The sequence below is a fragment of the Amblyraja radiata genome, chromosome 11 (assembly GCF_010909765.2).
Source record: "Amblyraja radiata isolate CabotCenter1 chromosome 11, sAmbRad1.1.pri, whole genome shotgun sequence".
NCBI classification, from domain to species: Eukaryota; Metazoa; Chordata; class Chondrichthyes; order Rajiformes; family Rajidae; genus Amblyraja; species Amblyraja radiata.
In genome coordinates this window covers 8,262,502-8,280,687 of record NC_045966.1, presented here as the reverse complement: position 1 = coordinate 8,280,687, position 18,186 = coordinate 8,262,502, and the positions used below count along the sequence as shown (strand labels likewise).

The window sequence follows — 18,186 nt, the reverse complement described above, 5'->3', positions numbered from 1 at the left end:
CTGTCTCGTCAGAGTCAGGAGAACCACTGGGAGATGAGTTGGCTTCCACGATAAATTACTTAGTCTCCCATCAGCTACAGGAGCTCACGATGGATGAGACCGCAAAGAAACACGAGACCCCGGGGAACTGCGAGTTACTCAAGGTGCCGGCTGTAAACCAGGTGATATGGCGTCAGGTGGACATGCGTGCCCAGGAAATGAAGCTGCTGTCCAAGACGCAGGAAGGTTAAGCCACTGGAGGTCGACAAATCTGAGGAAAGGTATCCCTACAAAAGAGATGCAGATTCCGGGTTTGGACCAGCAACAAGCCGGCCGTCGACTCAGATGCGCAGCTGGCGCTCTGTAGCAGGGCCACGGATGAACAGAGCTTCATCAGTTTGGCGACAATGCATCCTATGCCTTCATCGGCAGTGGGCAGTTCACTGAAGCTGGTGGTACCATAACAGCTGGGCACAGGTTCCACGCACCCTGCCAGTCCTAATCAACAAGGTGGGTCTGGCACTCCGAAACGTGGGTAAGTGGACCATTCACAAGTTGGTAATATTTACACTTGTTTGAGCAACATACAAACGATAAAAGCTTTGCCATCAGCTGAGACACAATAATAGCATTCCAAGCTAAGGCTGGAATTAGAGCCAGAATTGTCATTTCAAGACAGGCTCTAAATTGGGCAGAGTGATCATGCAAAGCACCCATGCAATGATGGCAGGAGTGGCATGTTCATTATGCAAAATGGAGAATGTCGTTTAACTGTATTAATAACAGTAAAACATTGCAAAATGGGATAAATTATATTCCAAGGTTATTTAAACAATTATAAAATAGGTGTTTGAACTCAAAGTTCGAAAACACTTGTTATGTTTGGCTGGATGAGATTCTGACACTTGATTTGTAAAACCACCGGTTCAGTCTCAAACTATACTTGAGAAATTGGACATCCATCCAGCTAACTTTAAGTTGTTACCAATTAGACTTGTTGGTAATTGTTGGGATGTATCTTTAACTATTGATTAGTTCTGATTCCGATTTGGGGCACCAGATTGGAGTTAATTAAAACATGTCATGAAGCTGAATTCTATTCATCTAGAGTATTGGCAAGATAGTAGCTGTGATTCAGCTGTGCAAATCGAAATTTGCAATCTCTCTAATGAGCATGTGGTTGATTGTTAGCAGGCTTATGCAAGGACCAGCTGAAGCTACCAAAGTCACAATGATGAACAAACAGTATTCAGCATTGCTCCAGCTAAGAGTTCTAAAATGGGAAAATTGAAGATTTGCATGAGTTGCCAAGTCTTCAGTTCTTGGTATAACCTAGCTAAAGACACTAGAAGCATCCCATGGGTAAAGGGCTATTGAGCAAATACATAATCTACAAGCCCAACTTCAAGTTGATACACTACGGTGGTGGCAGAAGTTAGCCACATGGCAGTCAAGTAAAGTATCCGGTAATATTTACCTAATTCCTTGCCACGGGTGTATCATCAAGTTCCGATTCAGGACAACACAGAATAGTGTTGAATCCCAAAGTATTTATAAAATATGGTTCATGCTTTTCATTGATTGCAGAAATATGTGGTAACAGTGGTGAGAGATAGACTCTCGACACAAGAAGGAGGAATGTTTCTTTTATGCTTTCTCCTTTTTTGCCTCATCAGACAAGTCTTGAAATAAAGTCAGCAAGATCTCGCTTTAGTTTTCGTACTATCTGTCTGGCTGTGCAGCCATGCTTCCTGCTTCCGTCAGGCATGATAATACAACCATATAAGGTTACTTTAAAAAACGAAAACTTTGCTTGTTCAAACAGTGAGTTAGGAAACCAGCCTCTGTATAATAAATATTATTGATTTACACATTCTGAATGCACATGCAGGTGCTCACTGCAGATTGTAGGGAGAGCACCAAAAAAGCAGTACATTCCTATTCAGGATATTGGAAAGGGGTTTGTTTCATGTTAATGTTACATTTAATCTGGTACAGATTACTGACGTTTTCCAGTCGGGTTTTTTCAACCCCGGATATCGAGTTGCAAACGATGTCTCTAACACAAGTTTCTCCCAGTACACGTATACGTAATATGGGATATTGACATTGGGTTAACAATTTTTCACCAGAGCCAGCTACATTCTTAATCATGACACTAGGATCAGCACAGCGAGGCAGACATTGCAGAAGCTGCGTCTAGATAGGATGGAAATGGCTGCAGATGCCATTACGTTTTACATTCTGATCGACACAAGCAGAGCAGACCAAGGGTGGCAGAATTTAAGATCGTATTGCGACATACCCCCCGGACTCACGTCTATGTGTGAGGGCAGGTTTGCCATATTATATCAAGGCCACTAGAACCCTACGAGGTGTGGAACCAGCATTCGGTTTAGCCACAAACAGTCACACAAGGGATAGTCAGTTCAGACTATTTCAATGTGGCTGAAGCAGGTTCTGGTTTTATGCACGTATAGACACTGACGAGTTTATATCTCATTCCATCAGGACGGTATCAACGTCAGCGGTCAGGACAATGGACGTTCTCATCAGCCATATCCTCGCGACCGCATGATGGTCAAGTGAATGCATTTCAATTTTTTTTTTACCATAGGCTGATTGCTGACCAGGGCTGTTTTGCCCATTCTGTTTTGCGTTCACTTTAGCCTCTCCTGACATAGAGGGGTTGCTATTGATTGCTTTATTCACATAAGCCATTAATACATTTCAATCAATGTTATGCTTAATGCATTGTTGATTATTCACTCATTCTGAGTCAATCGATGCAGTGAGATGCCTGGATTTGAATCTGCGGCATGAAATCACAGAGCTTTGAACTCTTCACGGAATCACTCACGTGACTCCGAAGTAAAATAGTAAGATTAAACAGGGGGATGGGTACAAGAGCAGAGAGGCAGGGGGTGTAAAATGAGGGAGGAAGCAATAGGTAGCAAGGTGAAAAGTAAAAGTGGCAGGCAGACAAAACCAGGGCAAAAATCAAAAAGGGCCACTTTTCAACATAATTGTATAAGGGGTAAGAGCGTTGTAAAAACAAGCCTGAAGGATTTGTGTCTCAATGCAAGGAGTATTCGTAATAAGGTGGATGAGTTGAACGTGCAGATAGCCATTAATGATTATAGAAACATAGAAACATAGAAATTAGGTGCAGGAGTAGGCCATTCGGCCCTTCGAGCCTGCACCGCCATTCAATATGATCATGGCTGATCATCCAACTCAGTATCCCGTACCTGCCTTCTCTCCATACCCTCTGATCCCCTTAGCCACAAGGGCCACATCTAACTCCCTCTTAAATATAGCCAATGAACTGGCCTCGACTACCCTCTGTGGCAGGGAGTTCCAGAGATTCACCACCCTCTGTGTGAAAAAAGTTCTTCTCATCTCGGTTTTAAAGGATTTCCCCCTTATCCTTAAGCTGTGACCCCTTGTCCTGGACTTCCCCAACATCGGGAGCAATCTTCCTGCATCTAGCCTGTCCAACCCCTTAAGAATTTTGTAAGTTTCTATAAGATCCCCTCTCAATCTCCTAAATTCTAGAGAGTATAAACCAAGTCTATCCAGTCTTTCTTCATAAGACAGTCCTGACATCCCAGGAATCATGATATAGTTGGGATCACGGAGACATGGCTCCAGGGTGACCAAGGCTGGGAGCTGAACATCCAGGGATATTCAATATTCAGGAGGGATAGAGAGAAAGGAAAAGGAGGTGGGGTAGCGTTGCTGGTTAGAGAGGAGATTAACGCAATGGAAAGGAAGGACATTAGTTTGGAGGATGTGGAATCAGTATGGGTAGAGCTGCGAAACACTAAGGGGCAGAAAACACTGGTGGGTGTTGTGTACAGGCCACCTAACAGTAGTAGTGAAGTTGGAGATGGTATCAAACAGGAAATTAGAAATGCGTGCGACAAAGGCAAAACGGTTATAATGGGTGACTTCAATCTGCATATAGATTGGGTGAATCAAATTGGCAGGGGTGCTGAGGAAGAGGATTTCTTGGAATGTATGCGGGATAGTTATCTAAATCAACATGTAGAGGAACCAACGAGAGAGCAGGCTATTTTAGACTGGGTATTGGGTAATGAGGAAGGGTTAGTTAGCAGTCTTGTTGTACGTGCCCCCTTGGGCAAGAGTGACCATAATATGGTTGAGTTCTTCATTAGGATGGAGAGTGCCATTGTTAATTCAGAAACAATGGTTCTGAACTTAAAGAAAGGTAACTTTGAGGGTATGAGACGTGAATTGGCCAAGATTGACTGGCAATTAATTCTAAAAGGGTTGACGGTGGATATGCAATGGAAGACATTTGAAGACTGCATGGATGAACTACAAAAATTGTTCATCCCAGTTTGACAAACGAATAAATCGAGGAAGGTAGTGCATCCGTGGATAACAAGGGAAATCAGGGATAGTATCAAAGCGAAGGATGATGCATACAAATTAGCTAGAAAAAGCAGCATACCAGAGGACTGGGAGAAATTCAGAGACAAGCAGAGGAAGACAAAGGGCTTAATTAGGAAAGGAAAAATAGATTATGAAAGAAAACTGGCAGGGAACATAAAAACTGACTGCAAAAGTTTTTATAGATATGTGAAAAGAAAGAGATTAGTTAAAACAAATGTAGGTCCCTTGCAGTCAGAAACAGGTGAGTTGATCATGGGGAACAAGGATATGGCGGACCAATTGAATAACTACTTTCGTTCCGTCTTCACTAAGGAAGACATAAATAATCTGCCGGAAATAGCAGGGGACCGCGAGTCAAAGGAGTTGGAGGAATTGAGTGAAATCCAGGTTAGTCGGGAAGTGGTGTTGGGTAAATTGAATGGATTAAAGGCCGATAAATCCCCAGGGCCAGATAGGCTACATCCCAGAGTACTTAAGGAAGTAGCTCCAGAAATAGTGGATGCATTAGTAATAATCTTTCAGAACTCTTTAGATTCTGGAGTAGTTCCTGAGGATTGGCGGGTAGCAAACGTAACCCCACTTTTTAAGAAAGGAGGGAGAGAGAAAACGGGGAATTACAGACCAGTTAGTATAACATCGGTAGTGGGGAAACTGCTAGAGTCAGTTATTAAAGATGGGATAGCAGCACATTTGGAAAGTGGTGAAATCATTGGACAAAGTCAGCATGGATTTATGAAAGGTAAATCATGTCTGACGAATCTTATAGAATTTTTCGAGGATGTAACTAGTAGCGTGGATAGGGGAGAACCAGTGGATGTGGTGTATCTGGACTTCCAGAAGGCTTTTGACAAGGTCCCACATAAGAGATTAGTATACAAACTTAAAGCACACGGCATTGGGGGTTCAGTATTGATGTGGATAGAGAATGGCTGGCAAACAGGAAGCAAAGATTAGGAGTAAACGGGTCCTTTTCACAATGGCGGGCAGTGACTAGTGGGGTACCGCAAGGATCAGTGCTGGGACCCCAGCTATTTACAATATATATTAATGATCTGGATGAGGGAATTGAAGGCAATATCCAAGTTTGCGGATGACACTAAGCTGGGGGGCAGTGTTAGCTGTGAGGAGGATGCTAGGAGACTGCAAGGTGACTTGGATAGGCTGGGTGAGTGGGCAAATGTTTGGCAGATGCAGTATAATGTGGATAAATGTGAGGTTATCCATTTTGGTGGCAAAAACAGGAAAGCAGACTATTATCTAAATGGTGGCCGATTAGGAAAAGGGGAGATGCAGCGAGACCTGGGTATCATGGTACACCAGTCATTGAAAGTAGGCATGCAGGTGCAGCAGGCAGTGAAGAAAGCGAATGGTATGTTAGCTTTCATAGCAAAAGGATTTAAGTATAGGAGCAGGGAGGTTTTACTGCAGTTGTACAGGGTCTTGGTGAGACCACACCTGGAGTATTGCGTACAGTTTTGGTCTCCAAATCTGAGGAAGGACATTATTGCCATAGAGGGAGTGCAGAGAAGGTTCACCAGACTGATTCCTGGGATGTCAGGACTGTCTTATGAAGAAAGACTGGATAGACTTGGTTTATACTCTAGAATTTAGGAGATTGAGAGGGGATCTTATAGAAACTTACAAAATTCTTAAGGGGTTGGGCAGGCTAGATGCAGGAAGATTGTTCCCGATGTTGGGTAAGTCCAGGACAAGGGGTCACAACTTAAGGATAAGGGGGAAATCCTTTAAAACCGAGATGAGAAAAACTTTTTTCACACAGAGAGTGGTGAATCTCTGCCACAGAGGGTAGTTGAGGCCAGTTCATTGGCTATATTTAAGAGGGAGTTAAATGTGGCCCTTGTGGCTAAGGGGATCAGAGGGTATGGAGAGAAGGCAGGTACGGGATACTGAGTTGGATGATCAGCCATGATCATGTTGAATGGCGGTGCAGGCTCGAAGGGCCGAATGGCCTACTCCTGCACCTAATTTCTATAGAAATTATATAGAGTTATATAGAGTTTGATAGAGCTCTTTGAAATGATGAGAGGGATAGACAGAGTTGACGTGGATAAGCTTTTCCCACTGAGAGTAGGGAAGATTCAAACAAGGGGACATGACTTGAGAATTAAGGGACAGAAGTTTAGGGGTAACATGAGGGGGAACTTCTTTACTCAGAGAGTGGTGGCTGTGTGGAATGAGCTTCCAGTGAAGGTGGTGGAGGCAGGTTTGTTTTTATCATTTAAAAATAAATTGGATAGTTATATGGACGGGAAAGGAATGGAGGGTTATGGTCTGAGCGCAGGTATATGGGACTAGGGGAGAATACGTGTTCGGCACGGAATAGAAGGGTCGAGATGACCTGTTTCCGTGCTGTAATTGTTATATGGTTATATGGTTAAAAGCATCGTACTAAATGTGCATATTCTGTTGTGCTGCTGCAAGTAAGAATTTCATTGCTCTATCTGGGACATATATATAATTAAATGTCTAAACTTGAGCACTTCCTGTTGCACTGCATATTGATTTTAGAAAAAGATGCCACTTACGGCTGTGATTTTTGGCCATCTTACTCAGAGTCCCCCTCCAGCTGTCAGGGCAAGATAATTTTTCCCATCGATGAAAAATAAAAGACTTATTAATGTTTAAAAAGTGTTGAGATTCTCTCTCCTGTTAATCACACCATGAAGGCCACGCCCCTTCCGGTGGGAGGGGGGAGGGACTATAAAACCCGGAAGTGTGGATGTGCCTTCGTTGCTTCAAGATGGGGAGTGAGAGGTCACGACTCTCAGTCTGAGCTGTGAATCAACTGAACACTGAACACGTGTCTACAAAACTGTGAGTGTGGTTTTACTGACCTGTGAGTGCCCTTAATGTGGTTCGAAAATTAAATTTTAAAATGAAAATGTGGTTGGTTTGAAACAAAAATGTGATTGGTTTGAAAAGAAAATGTGGTTGGTTTGAAAAGAAAATGTGGTTAGTTTGAAAAGAAAATGGTTGGTTTGAAAAGAAAATGTGGTTGGTTTGAAAAGAAAATGTGGTTGGTTTGTAAATGAACATATGGTTGGTTTGAAAATGAAAATTAGGTTTGTTTGAAAAAGAAAATGTGGTAGGTTTGAAAATGATTATTGTGGTTTGTTTTAAAATGAAAATGTGGTTTGTTTGAAAATGAAAATGTTGTTGGTTTGAAAAGAAAATGAGGTTGGTTTGACAAGTAAATGTGGTTGGTTTGAAAAGTAAATGTGGTTGGTATTAAAATAAAAACTAGCCCTCTGGAAACCAGTCTCTTCGGCACACAATAGAACTCCAGAAAGCCCCCCCCCCCCCCCCCACCCCCCCTAGCTGAGGCCTCGATTATGCGGCGACCACTCTCGAGCATGAAGGAGAGTTACGAACACCGCCTACGACATCGTGTCGACCATGCTGCGAGTATGAGTTGAGGGCAAACTCGCCTGAACTCGTGGATTAGATCGCCCAAGTGGGACAGGCCCTTCATGCTCCACTATTCGGTGCCCAATTTTCCCGAAGTTAGTCGAAGCTGGTCTTCAATGTCAATTTTTCAAATTCTCCTAAACTCGCCAATTAGGTCATGTAAATAGAAAGGTTTAGAGGTATAAGCAATAGACAATAGACAATGGGTGCAGTAGCAGGCCATTTGGACCTTCAAGCCAGCACCACCATTCACTGTGATCATGGCTGATCATCCACAATCAGTAACCGGTTCTTTCCTTCTCCCCATGTCCCTACACTTCTCTATCTTTAAGAGATGTATCTAACTCTCATTTGAAAGCCTACCACAAATTGGCCTCCACTGCCTTCTGAGGCAGAGAATTCCACAGATTTACAACTCTCTGTGTGAAAAAGTTTTTCCTCATCTCCGTTCTAAATGGCTTATCCCTTATTCTTAAACTGTGGCCCCTGATTCTGGACACTCCCAACATCGGGAACATGTTTCCTGCCTCTAGCGTGTCCAAACCCTTAATAATCTTATATATTTCAATAAGATACCCTCTCATCCTTCTAAATTCCAGAGTATACAAGCCCAGCCCGCAACATTCTATCAACATATGACAGTCCCGCCATCCCGGGAATTAACCTTGTGAACCTACGCTGCACTCCCTCAATAGCAAGAATGTCCTTCCTCAAATTTGGAGACCAAAACTGCACACAATACTCCAGGTGTGGACTCACAAAGACCCTGTATAACTGCAGAAGGATCTCTTTGCTCCTATACTCAACTCCTCGTGTTATGAAGGCCATCATGCCATTCGCTTTCTTCACTGCCTGCTGTACCTGCATGCTTACTTTCAGTGACTGACGAACAAGGACCCCCAGATCTCGTTGTACTTCCCCTTTTCCCAGTTTGACACCATTCAGAAAATAATCTGCCTTCCTGTTTTTGCCACCAAGGTGGATAACCTCATATTTATCCACATTAAACTGCATCTGCCATGCATCTATCAACACACTCAACCTGTCCAAGTCACTCCCTGCATCAGGGATGTGCGGTCAGGGGAGGCAGAGCCTCATCTGTCATACTCCCAATGAAAATAGCTGTTAAGAAAGGTAAAGAAAAATAATAAAATAAAATAAATAAAGATTTTTCCACTGAACTTATAAATGTCATTTCTATATGAATCTAATCATTTTTTATAGTAAAAATCACGAAATTTGCGCAACTCCGCTGTAAATACGGGGAGAGATGAGAGGTGAGGCAGCGACGAGCAGAGCCTACCCTCTGATTGTACAACACCTCCTACTACCTCTCTGTATGTCACCAATGTAATGTTTGTAAACCCCTTCATTACATGTCATAGATACAAAGATACATAGAAAATAGGTGCAGGAGGAGGCCATTCGGCCCTTCGAGCCAGCATCGCCATTCATTGTGATCATGGGTGAACATCCCCAATCAATAACCCATGCCTGCCTTCTCCCCATATCCCTTGATTCCACTAGCCCCTATAGCTCTAACTCTCTCTTAAATCCATCCAGTGATTTGGCCTCCACTGCCCTCTGTGGCAGGGAATTCTACAAATTTACAACTCTCTGGGTGAAAACATTTTTTCTCACCTCAGTCTTAAATGGTCTCCGCCTTATTCTAAGACTGTGGCCCCTGGTTCTGGACTCGCCCAACATTGGGAACATTTTTCCTGCATCAAGCTTGTCCAGTCCATTTATATGTTTCTATAAAATGCCCCCTCATCCATCTAAACTCCAGTGAATACAAGCCTAGTCTTTTCAATCTTTCCTCATATGACAGTCCCACCATCCCAGGGATCAATCTCGTGAACCTACGCTGAACTGCCTCAATCACAAGGATGTCCTTCCTCAAATTAGGAGACCAAAACTGTACACAATACTCCAAATGTGGTCTTACCAGAGCGCTACATAACTGCAGAAGACCCTCTTTACTTCTATACTGAAATCCTCTTGTTATGAAGGCCAACAATCCTTTAGCTTTCTTCACTGCCTGCTATATCTGCACGCCAACTTTCAGTGACTGGTGTACAAGGACACCCTGGTCTCTCTGTACCTCCCCCTGACCTAACCTTACCCCATTGAGATAATAATCTGCCCCCTTATTTTGCCACCAAAGTGGATAACCTCACATTTATCTATATTATGCTGCATCTGCCACGCATCTGCTCACTCACTCAACCTGTCCAGGTCACCCTACAACCTCCTAACATCCTCTTCACAGCTCACACAGCCACCCAGCTTTGTGTCATCCGCAAACTTGCTAGTGTTGCTCCTAATTCCCTCTTCCAAATCATTAATATATATGGTAAACAGTTGCGGCCCCAATACCGAGCCTTGCGGCACTCCAGTCGCCACTGCCTGCGATTCTGAAAAGGACCCGTTCACTCCTACTCTTTGCTTCCTGTCTGCCAACCAATTTGCTATCCATGTCCACAGCCTACCCCCCAATACCATGTGCTCTGATCCTCGCCTTCCATAGTCCAGGTAGCTTATTTCACGTAGAAATTTAGGCTCGCTGGTCTCGTCATAAAACTACAATGAAAAAGCACCAGGGGAGGCAGCCTCAATGAGGGGGCGTGTCATCTGCCTCACTAAGGGCAGCATGTCTTGAGCCCAGTGGAGGGAGAGCGAGCGTCAATTACGTACGCTCAGCACACGTAATTGACGCTACCTCACTCTCCCTCCACGTTAGCTAGATTCAGCAGTGGCGGCACAGCACTGGATTCCACCGCTGGCGGCGCTGACTTTCCAGCCGTGGGTGGCGCTGTCTGTTATGTTGATTTGTAGCATCCGATTCGGAGGCTCTGGACCGCGGAGAGCTCCCAATTGAGCCCCGCGCTGGAGTAATGTACTCTACTCGGGTAGATCTACCCCGGGGGTGAGAGGGGTTGAGAGAGAGTAACGGGGTGGAGGGGGAAGCAAGGGGTAGACGGGGAGGGGGAATGGAGAAGGGGGAGAGAGGGAGGTGGGTCATTCCCTCACGGTCACTGGGCAACGCTCCCGCCCCTCCAGTCGCCGTGCTTCACGCACACAGCCGCAGCTCCACCCCTCTCTCTCCCCGGGGATACGCGGTGATCAGTACAGGGAGGGCCGGGCCACTAATACCAGCCAGTGCCACCCCAGCCATTGTCCTCACTGCACATCACTGCCTTGCATTCTCATAGCATCCTCTTCACAGTTTATCCTGCCACCCAGCTTTGTGTCATCTGCAAATCTGCTAATGCTATTTTTAATCCCTTCATCTAAATCATTAATGTTTATTGTAAATAGCTACAGGCCCAGCACCGAGCCTTGCGGTACCTCACTAGTCACTGCCTGCTATTCTGAAAGGAACCCGTTTATCCTTACTCTTTGTTTACTTTCTGCCAAACAATTTTCAATCCATGTCAGTACCCTACCTCCAATAGCACATGCTCTAATTTTGCCCTCCTTTGTGGGACCTTATCAAATGCTTTCTGAAAGTCCAGGTACACTACATCCACTGGCTCTCCCTTGTCCATTTTCCTAGTTACATCCTCAAAGAATTCCAGAAGATTAGTCAAGTATGATTTCCCCATTGTAAATCCATGCTGACTCGGACCGATCCTGCTACTGCTATCCAAATGTGCCTCTATTTCATCTTTTATAATTGACTCCAGCATCTTCCCCACCTCCGATGTCAGGCTAACTGGTCTATAACTCCCTGTTTTCTCTCTCCCTCCTTTCTTAAAAAGTGGGATAACATTAGCTACCCTCCAATCCACAGGGACTGATCCTGAATCTTTAGAACATTGGAAAATGATCACTAATGCTTCCACAATTTCTAGAGCCACTTCCTAGGGTACAAAGGTGAAGGAGATTTATGATGAATATCTCTCTCTGTGAATATAAAGGAAAAAACTCACCTGTCTGATATTACACCAGAACCACCAGAACCTATCAGCACTCCGAAGAAGTACAGTGATGTGGTAAATGGTTCTTTCCATTTATCGTCACACACCAAGTCCCACTGAAATGCAAAATAAATCAAATTATTCAAATATATGCACAAAATGCTGGAGTAACTCAGCGGAACAGGCAGCATATCTGGAGAGAAGGAATGGGTAATGTTTCAGGTCGAGACCCTTCTTCAGACTGATAAAATCTGTCTGAGGAAGGGTCTTGACCCAAAACGTCACCTATGCCTTCTCTCCGGAGATGCTGCCTGTCTCGCAGTTATTCCAGCATTTTGTGTTTATCTTCAATTTAAACTAGCATTTGTAGTTCTTTCTTACACTTCCAAATATGTGCTCGTATTTTGCAAAGTTGTGAGCAATATTTGACTAGTGAAACAATTATTTTTACCATCTTTACCATGGACATCTGTCTCTTTACATAGAGTCATGGAGTCATAGAGTGATACAGTGCTGAAACAGGCCCTTCGGCCCGACTTACCTACACTGGCAAACATGTCCCACCTGCCAGCATTTGGTCCATATCCCTCCAACCTTGTCCTATCCATATCCCTGTCGAACTGCTTCTTAAATGTTGGGATAGTCCCTGCCTCAACTACCTTCTCTGGCAACTTGTTCCATACATCCACCGCCCTTTGTGTGAAAAGGGTACCCCTCAGATTCCTATTAAATTGTTTCCCCTTCACCTTAAACCTATGTCCTCTGATCCTTGATTCATCTACACTGGGCAAGAGACTCTGTGCATCTACCCGATCTATTCCTCTCATAATCTTATAGACCTCTATTAGATCACCCCTCATCCTCCTGCACTCCAAGGAATTGTCCCAGCCTACTCAACCTCTGCCTATAGCTCAGACCTGTGTAACATCCTCGTAAATCTTCTCTGTACCCTTTCCAGCTTGACAACTTTCCTATAACAGGGTGCAAAGAATTGAACACAATCCTCTAAATGTGACCAGTAGTCCCTGCAGCCAACAACACCCATACCAGCGCTCCAGAAAGCCCCCCCCCCCCCCTCACTGGCCACCAATATTGGAATTGATGAAGATGTGGAATATTGCGTTGGGGGACCAGCCCTCCCGTGTGAACATGGGACCCATCGGGTCCCACTTAGTCTAGTATACATCTACAGCTCTGCCCTCATTTGTCAGGAAATGGTGTTGCGTAAACTGTTGGGACTGAAGAAAGATAAATCCCCTGGGCCTGATGGTCTGCATCCCAGAGTACTTAAGGAGGTGGCCCGAGAAATCATGGATGCATTGGTGATCATTTTCCAATGTTCTATAGACTCTTGATCAGTTCCTGTGGACTGGAGGGTAGCTAATGTAACCCCACTTTTTGGGGGAGAGAGAGTGAAAACGGAATTCTAGACCAGTTAGCCTGACATCGGTAGTGGGGAAGTTTATTAAAGATGTAATAGCAGCGCATTTGGATAGCAGTGACAGGATCGGTCAAAGTCAGCATGGATTTATGAAGGGGAAATCATGATTGACCAATATTCTGGAATTTTGTGAGGATGTAAGAATTAGAATGGATAAGGGAGGGACAGTGGATGCGGTGTATCTGGAGTTTCAAAATGCCTTTGACAAGGTCCCACATAAGAGTTTAGTGTGCAAAATTATAGCACATGGTATTGGGGGTAGGATATTGACGTGGATGGAGAACTGGTTGGCAGACAGAAAGCAAAGAGTAGAAATTAACGGGTCCTTTTCAGAATGGCAGGCAGTAACTAATGGGGTGCCGCTAGGCTCAGTACTGGGACCCCAGTTATTTACAATATATTCACGATTTAGAGGAAGGATTTATATGTAACATCTCCAAGTTTGATGATGACACAAAGGTGGGTGGCAGTGTGAGCTGCGAGGCTGCAGGGTGATTTTGGATAGGTTGGGTGACTGGGCAGATGCATGGCAGATGCAGTATAATGTGCCTAAATGTGAGGTGATCCACTTAGGTGGCTAGAACATGAAGGCGGATTATTATCTTTTAAAATAATATTTTTATTAGAAGCAAACACATATTATGGTAAAAACATTTAATGTATATCAGTCGTACATTATTAATATTATCAATTGTGGATTGATTCTACTTCTAGTTTTTTTTATATAGATAGGGAGTAAGAAAGAAAGAGAAAAAAACCCCACAAATGTCAAGATAAAAAAAGAATGGAATAATTTACTAATAATACATCATCGGAGATAGGTTTGTAAATTATAAAGTATAACTTTTCATCTAATCCTGAGTTCAAGCTTCAGTTAGGTTCCTGTGCTAAACCGATCTACCCCTTCAAATAGTCAATGAATGGAGATCACATTCTAACAAAAAGTTCTTGTTTGTCCATTAAAACAAGCCTGATTCTTTCCAGGTATAGGGTCCGACATTTCCATAATCCACATTTTAATTGTGGGGGTTATAGGGCCTTTCCAAAATTGTAATATTAATTTTTTCCCAATTATTATACTATAGTCGAGAAAGTTTATTTGGCTTGTTGTGAGTGTTAGACTTTGTCCTGATATTCCAAATATTATTAGTTTTGAATCGAGATCCAATTTAGTATTGACAACTTCAGAAATTATTATAAAAATATCAATCCAGAAAATTTTGTTGTGTTGTTGGCCTCTAGATGCTGACATTTATCACAGATAGGAGCGATATGTGGGAAGATTCTATTTAGTTTTGTTTTAGAGTAATGTAATCTGTGTAATACTTTGAATTGTATTAAAGCATGTCTGGCATTTAACGAGCATTGATGTATATATTGTAGACTTTCATCCCAAATATCTTTTGTTATCGGTTGGCCTAATTCATTTTCCCATGTGTGTCTATATAATTCCATCGATGGGACCTCGCTATCTAAGAGGGTGTTATGAATATAAGTTATTAATGTTTCTGTATTAGGATGTTTATTCAAACATACATCAAGGATTTCTGGTTCCCTAGTCCTATAATCTTGTGTATTAGATGGCGGCGCGTTCAGATGCAGCGGCTTTGCGCTCCTAAGTCCGAGTAAATTCGGAGCAGCCCGGTACCGAACGTGGCTGTGAAAATAAGGTATTTAAAAACCTCAAAACCCCGAGTACCCCTAGAAACCCCAGTACCCCCAGAAATCACAGTAAGAAACTCACCACCAGGACGAGGAAATCCAGGACCCGCATCGTAATCCCGACGGGTCGCACATGGAGCCGCACGGAACTGCTCAACATCGGATGTGGCTGCGAGAAACTGGCTTGTGAGTACTACAGCACCCTCACCAAAATCCCGATGAAGCTGGGCAGAACAGCCCCCTAGATCACCACTCTGGAGGGTAGGAGACGGAGCAAGCGCCGGGAGCGAAAGCAGAAACGTGGAAGGCGAGCGGGGGTGCAGGACAGGCTACGGAGGGCTCCACAAAGACCATCGCTCCCAAGCGTCTTTCTCGCAAATGTCCGGTCACTCACCAACAAGCTGGATGAGGTAAGGCTCTGGATCAACACCCAGCAATCCCTGAAAGACTGCTGTGTGCTGATCTTCACGAGACCTGGCTCAGCGTGCTGGTTCCCGATGGGGCTGTGGACCAACCGGTCACTGCATCGTGCTGATAGAACAAAGGACTCCGGCAAGAGCAAGGGTGGCGGGCTCTGTATCTATATCAACAATGACTGGTGCACCAACCACACTGCAGTAGAGAGCTACTGTTCCCCAGACCTGGAATACCTAGTGATTAAATGTAGGCCGTTTTACCTGCCTCGGGAATTTACTGTGGCTATCATCATGGCCATATACATCCCACCACAGGCTAATGCTAACCTAGTGCTAGCACAGCTGCACTCGGCCATCAGTAAGCAGCAGGATGCGCACCCCGATGGTGCCTTCATTGTTGCAGGGGACTTTAATCAGGTCGACCTACGAGCTGCACTCCGCAAATTCCACCAGCATGTGCAGTGCCCTACCAGGGGCTCAAACACGCTGGATTAAGTGTACACCAACATCAAGGACGCATACAGAGCTCTCCCCTGCCCATCCCTGGGACAATCCGATCACCTCTCACTGTTTCTACTGCCTGCATACATACCCCTCATCTGCATGACCAAACCTGCAATAAGGACGGTCAAAATATGGCCCGAGGACGCCACCCTACAACTCCAGGACTGCTTTGATCGCACCGCGTGGGACCTGTTTGCACAACAGGCTACCAGTGGTATAGAGGTAGACTTGGAGGAGTACACATCCACTGTGCTCTCCTACATCAACTGCTGTGTGGAGACTGTCACAGTGGACAAGCAAATAAAGATGTTCCCAAACTGGAAACCCTGGATGACCAAGGAGGTTCAGAATCTGCTAAGGGCACGCAACAATGCCTTTAAATCCAGGGACACTTCTGCCTACAGTGCTGCCAGGTTGAACCTGAACAAAGGTATCAAAAAGGCCAAAGACATCCACAGGCAAAGGGTGGAAGACCACTTCAATACCGCGGACACCAGAAGCATGTGACATCACTGACTACAAGAGCAGCCCCGCCTGCCCCCACGGTGATATCACACTGGCCAATGAACTAAACCCCTTCTTTGCCCGGTTCGAAACTGGCAACACCACCAGGAGTGGAATAACCCCGGCCATTGCGGAGGGACAGGCCTTAACACTGAGCACTCAGGAGGTACAGTGCGCCCTGCGTAGGGTCAATCCACGCAAGGCTGCAGGCCCGGATGGAGTCCAGGGAAGGGTACTAAAGGACTGTGCTGTACAGCTGGCAGAGGTATTCACGAGAATCTTTAGTCTGTCTCTGTCTCTGGCAACGGTCCCCAAGTGCCTGAAAACAGCTACCATAGTGCCGGTGCCGAAAAAGTCTAAAGTCACCAACCTGAATGACTACCGCCCGGTTGCCCTAACTCCAATACCAATGAAGTGCTTCGAAAGGCTGGTCCTCTCCCACATCAAATCCAGCATCCCTGCCTCACTGGACTCTCATCAATTTGCATACAGGGCAAATAGATCGACAGAGGATGCCATCTCTCTGGCTCTTCACACTGTCCTGACTCACCTGGATAGCCAGGCACGTACGTAAGGATGCTCTTCATTGACTATAGCTCTGCATGCAATACGGTCATCCCCACCAAGCTCACCACCAAACTCCACCAGCTAGGCCTCAGCTCGCCGATATGCGATTGGATCCTGAACTTTCTGACGGAGCGATCGCAGGCAGTGAGATTGGGCCCGCACCTGACCTCCACTATCACCCTGAGCACCACAGGGATGTGTACTAAGCCCCATGCTCTACTCCCTCTTCAATCACGACTGTGTTCCTGATTTCGACACCAACACCATTGTGAAGTTTGCAGATGACACAACAGTGATTGGGCTGATCACCGACGGTGATGAAGCAAATTACAGACGGAGGTGCATATACTGGCGGACTGGTGCGCATGTAACAACTTGTCACTAAACACCTCCAAGACCAAGGAGCTGATTATTGACTTCAGGAGGTCCCATAATGGAGAATACGCCCCAATCTCCATCCAGGGGGAAAGTGCGGAGAGAGTGTCCAGCTTTAAGTTACTGGGCACTCACATTTCAGAGGATCTCACCAACACCGCTGCGCTGGTCAAGAAGGCACAGCAACGACTGTTCTTCCTGAGGACATTAAAAAAGACTGGTCTGCCCCAACAACTGCTGACAACCTTCTACCGCTGCACCACAGAGAGCATATTAACGTATGGCATCTCTGTGTGGTATCTCAGCTGCACGGAGGAGGAGAGGAAAGCTCTTCAGCGCGTCGTACACAGAGCGCAGAGGATTATTGGGACACAGCTACCAGCCTTGGAGGGCATCTACCACACACGGTGCCTCAGGAAGGCCGTCAGCATCCATAAAGACTCCTCACACCCTTGTAATGGACTGTTCGAACTACTTCCCTCCGGCAGACGTTACAAGGCCTTCTACGCCCGATCCTCCAGACTCAGAAACAGCTTCATTCCCAGAGCTATAGCGGCTCTGAACCGGCCCTGCTGAGTGCCTCCCATCCCACCTGGACTGTCTCCCTCAGATGGTCACGTCGCACAGTTTATTTTATTTTTTATTTTTTAAACATCGGTTGGAAGCTGCATACTAAATCTCGTTGCATTTGATATCTCGATATTATTATTATTACGATTATTATTATTATTATTATTATTAGATTTAACATAATCTCTAAGTTGTAGATATCTGAAAAAGTTATTTGAGTGTAGTCCGTAGATCTGTTTAACTCCTGAAATGAAAGAAAAGTGCCTTTCCTATAAAGATGTCCCATCTTTTTAATTCCATAATTTTTCCATTGTGTAAAACCTTCATCCAATATGGAGGTTTTAAATAAAGGATTGTTTACAGTGGGGAAACAGAGTGATATATTATCCAATTT

At 44.8% G+C, this 18,186-nt stretch overlaps 1 protein-coding gene across 1 annotated transcript in view; it reads right to left on the bottom strand.

The window, feature by feature from the left end:
* Positions 1-18,186, bottom strand: part of LOC116978251 (solute carrier family 22 member 5-like) — a 65,849-nt gene that overhangs the window by 23,848 nt on the left and 23,815 nt on the right. Inside the window, exon 2 of the mRNA XM_033029252.1 lies at positions 11,766-11,869. Within this exon, the coding sequence (XP_032885143.1) occupies positions 11,766-11,869 (104 nt within the window). The remainder of the gene's footprint in view (positions 1-11,765; positions 11,870-18,186) is intronic.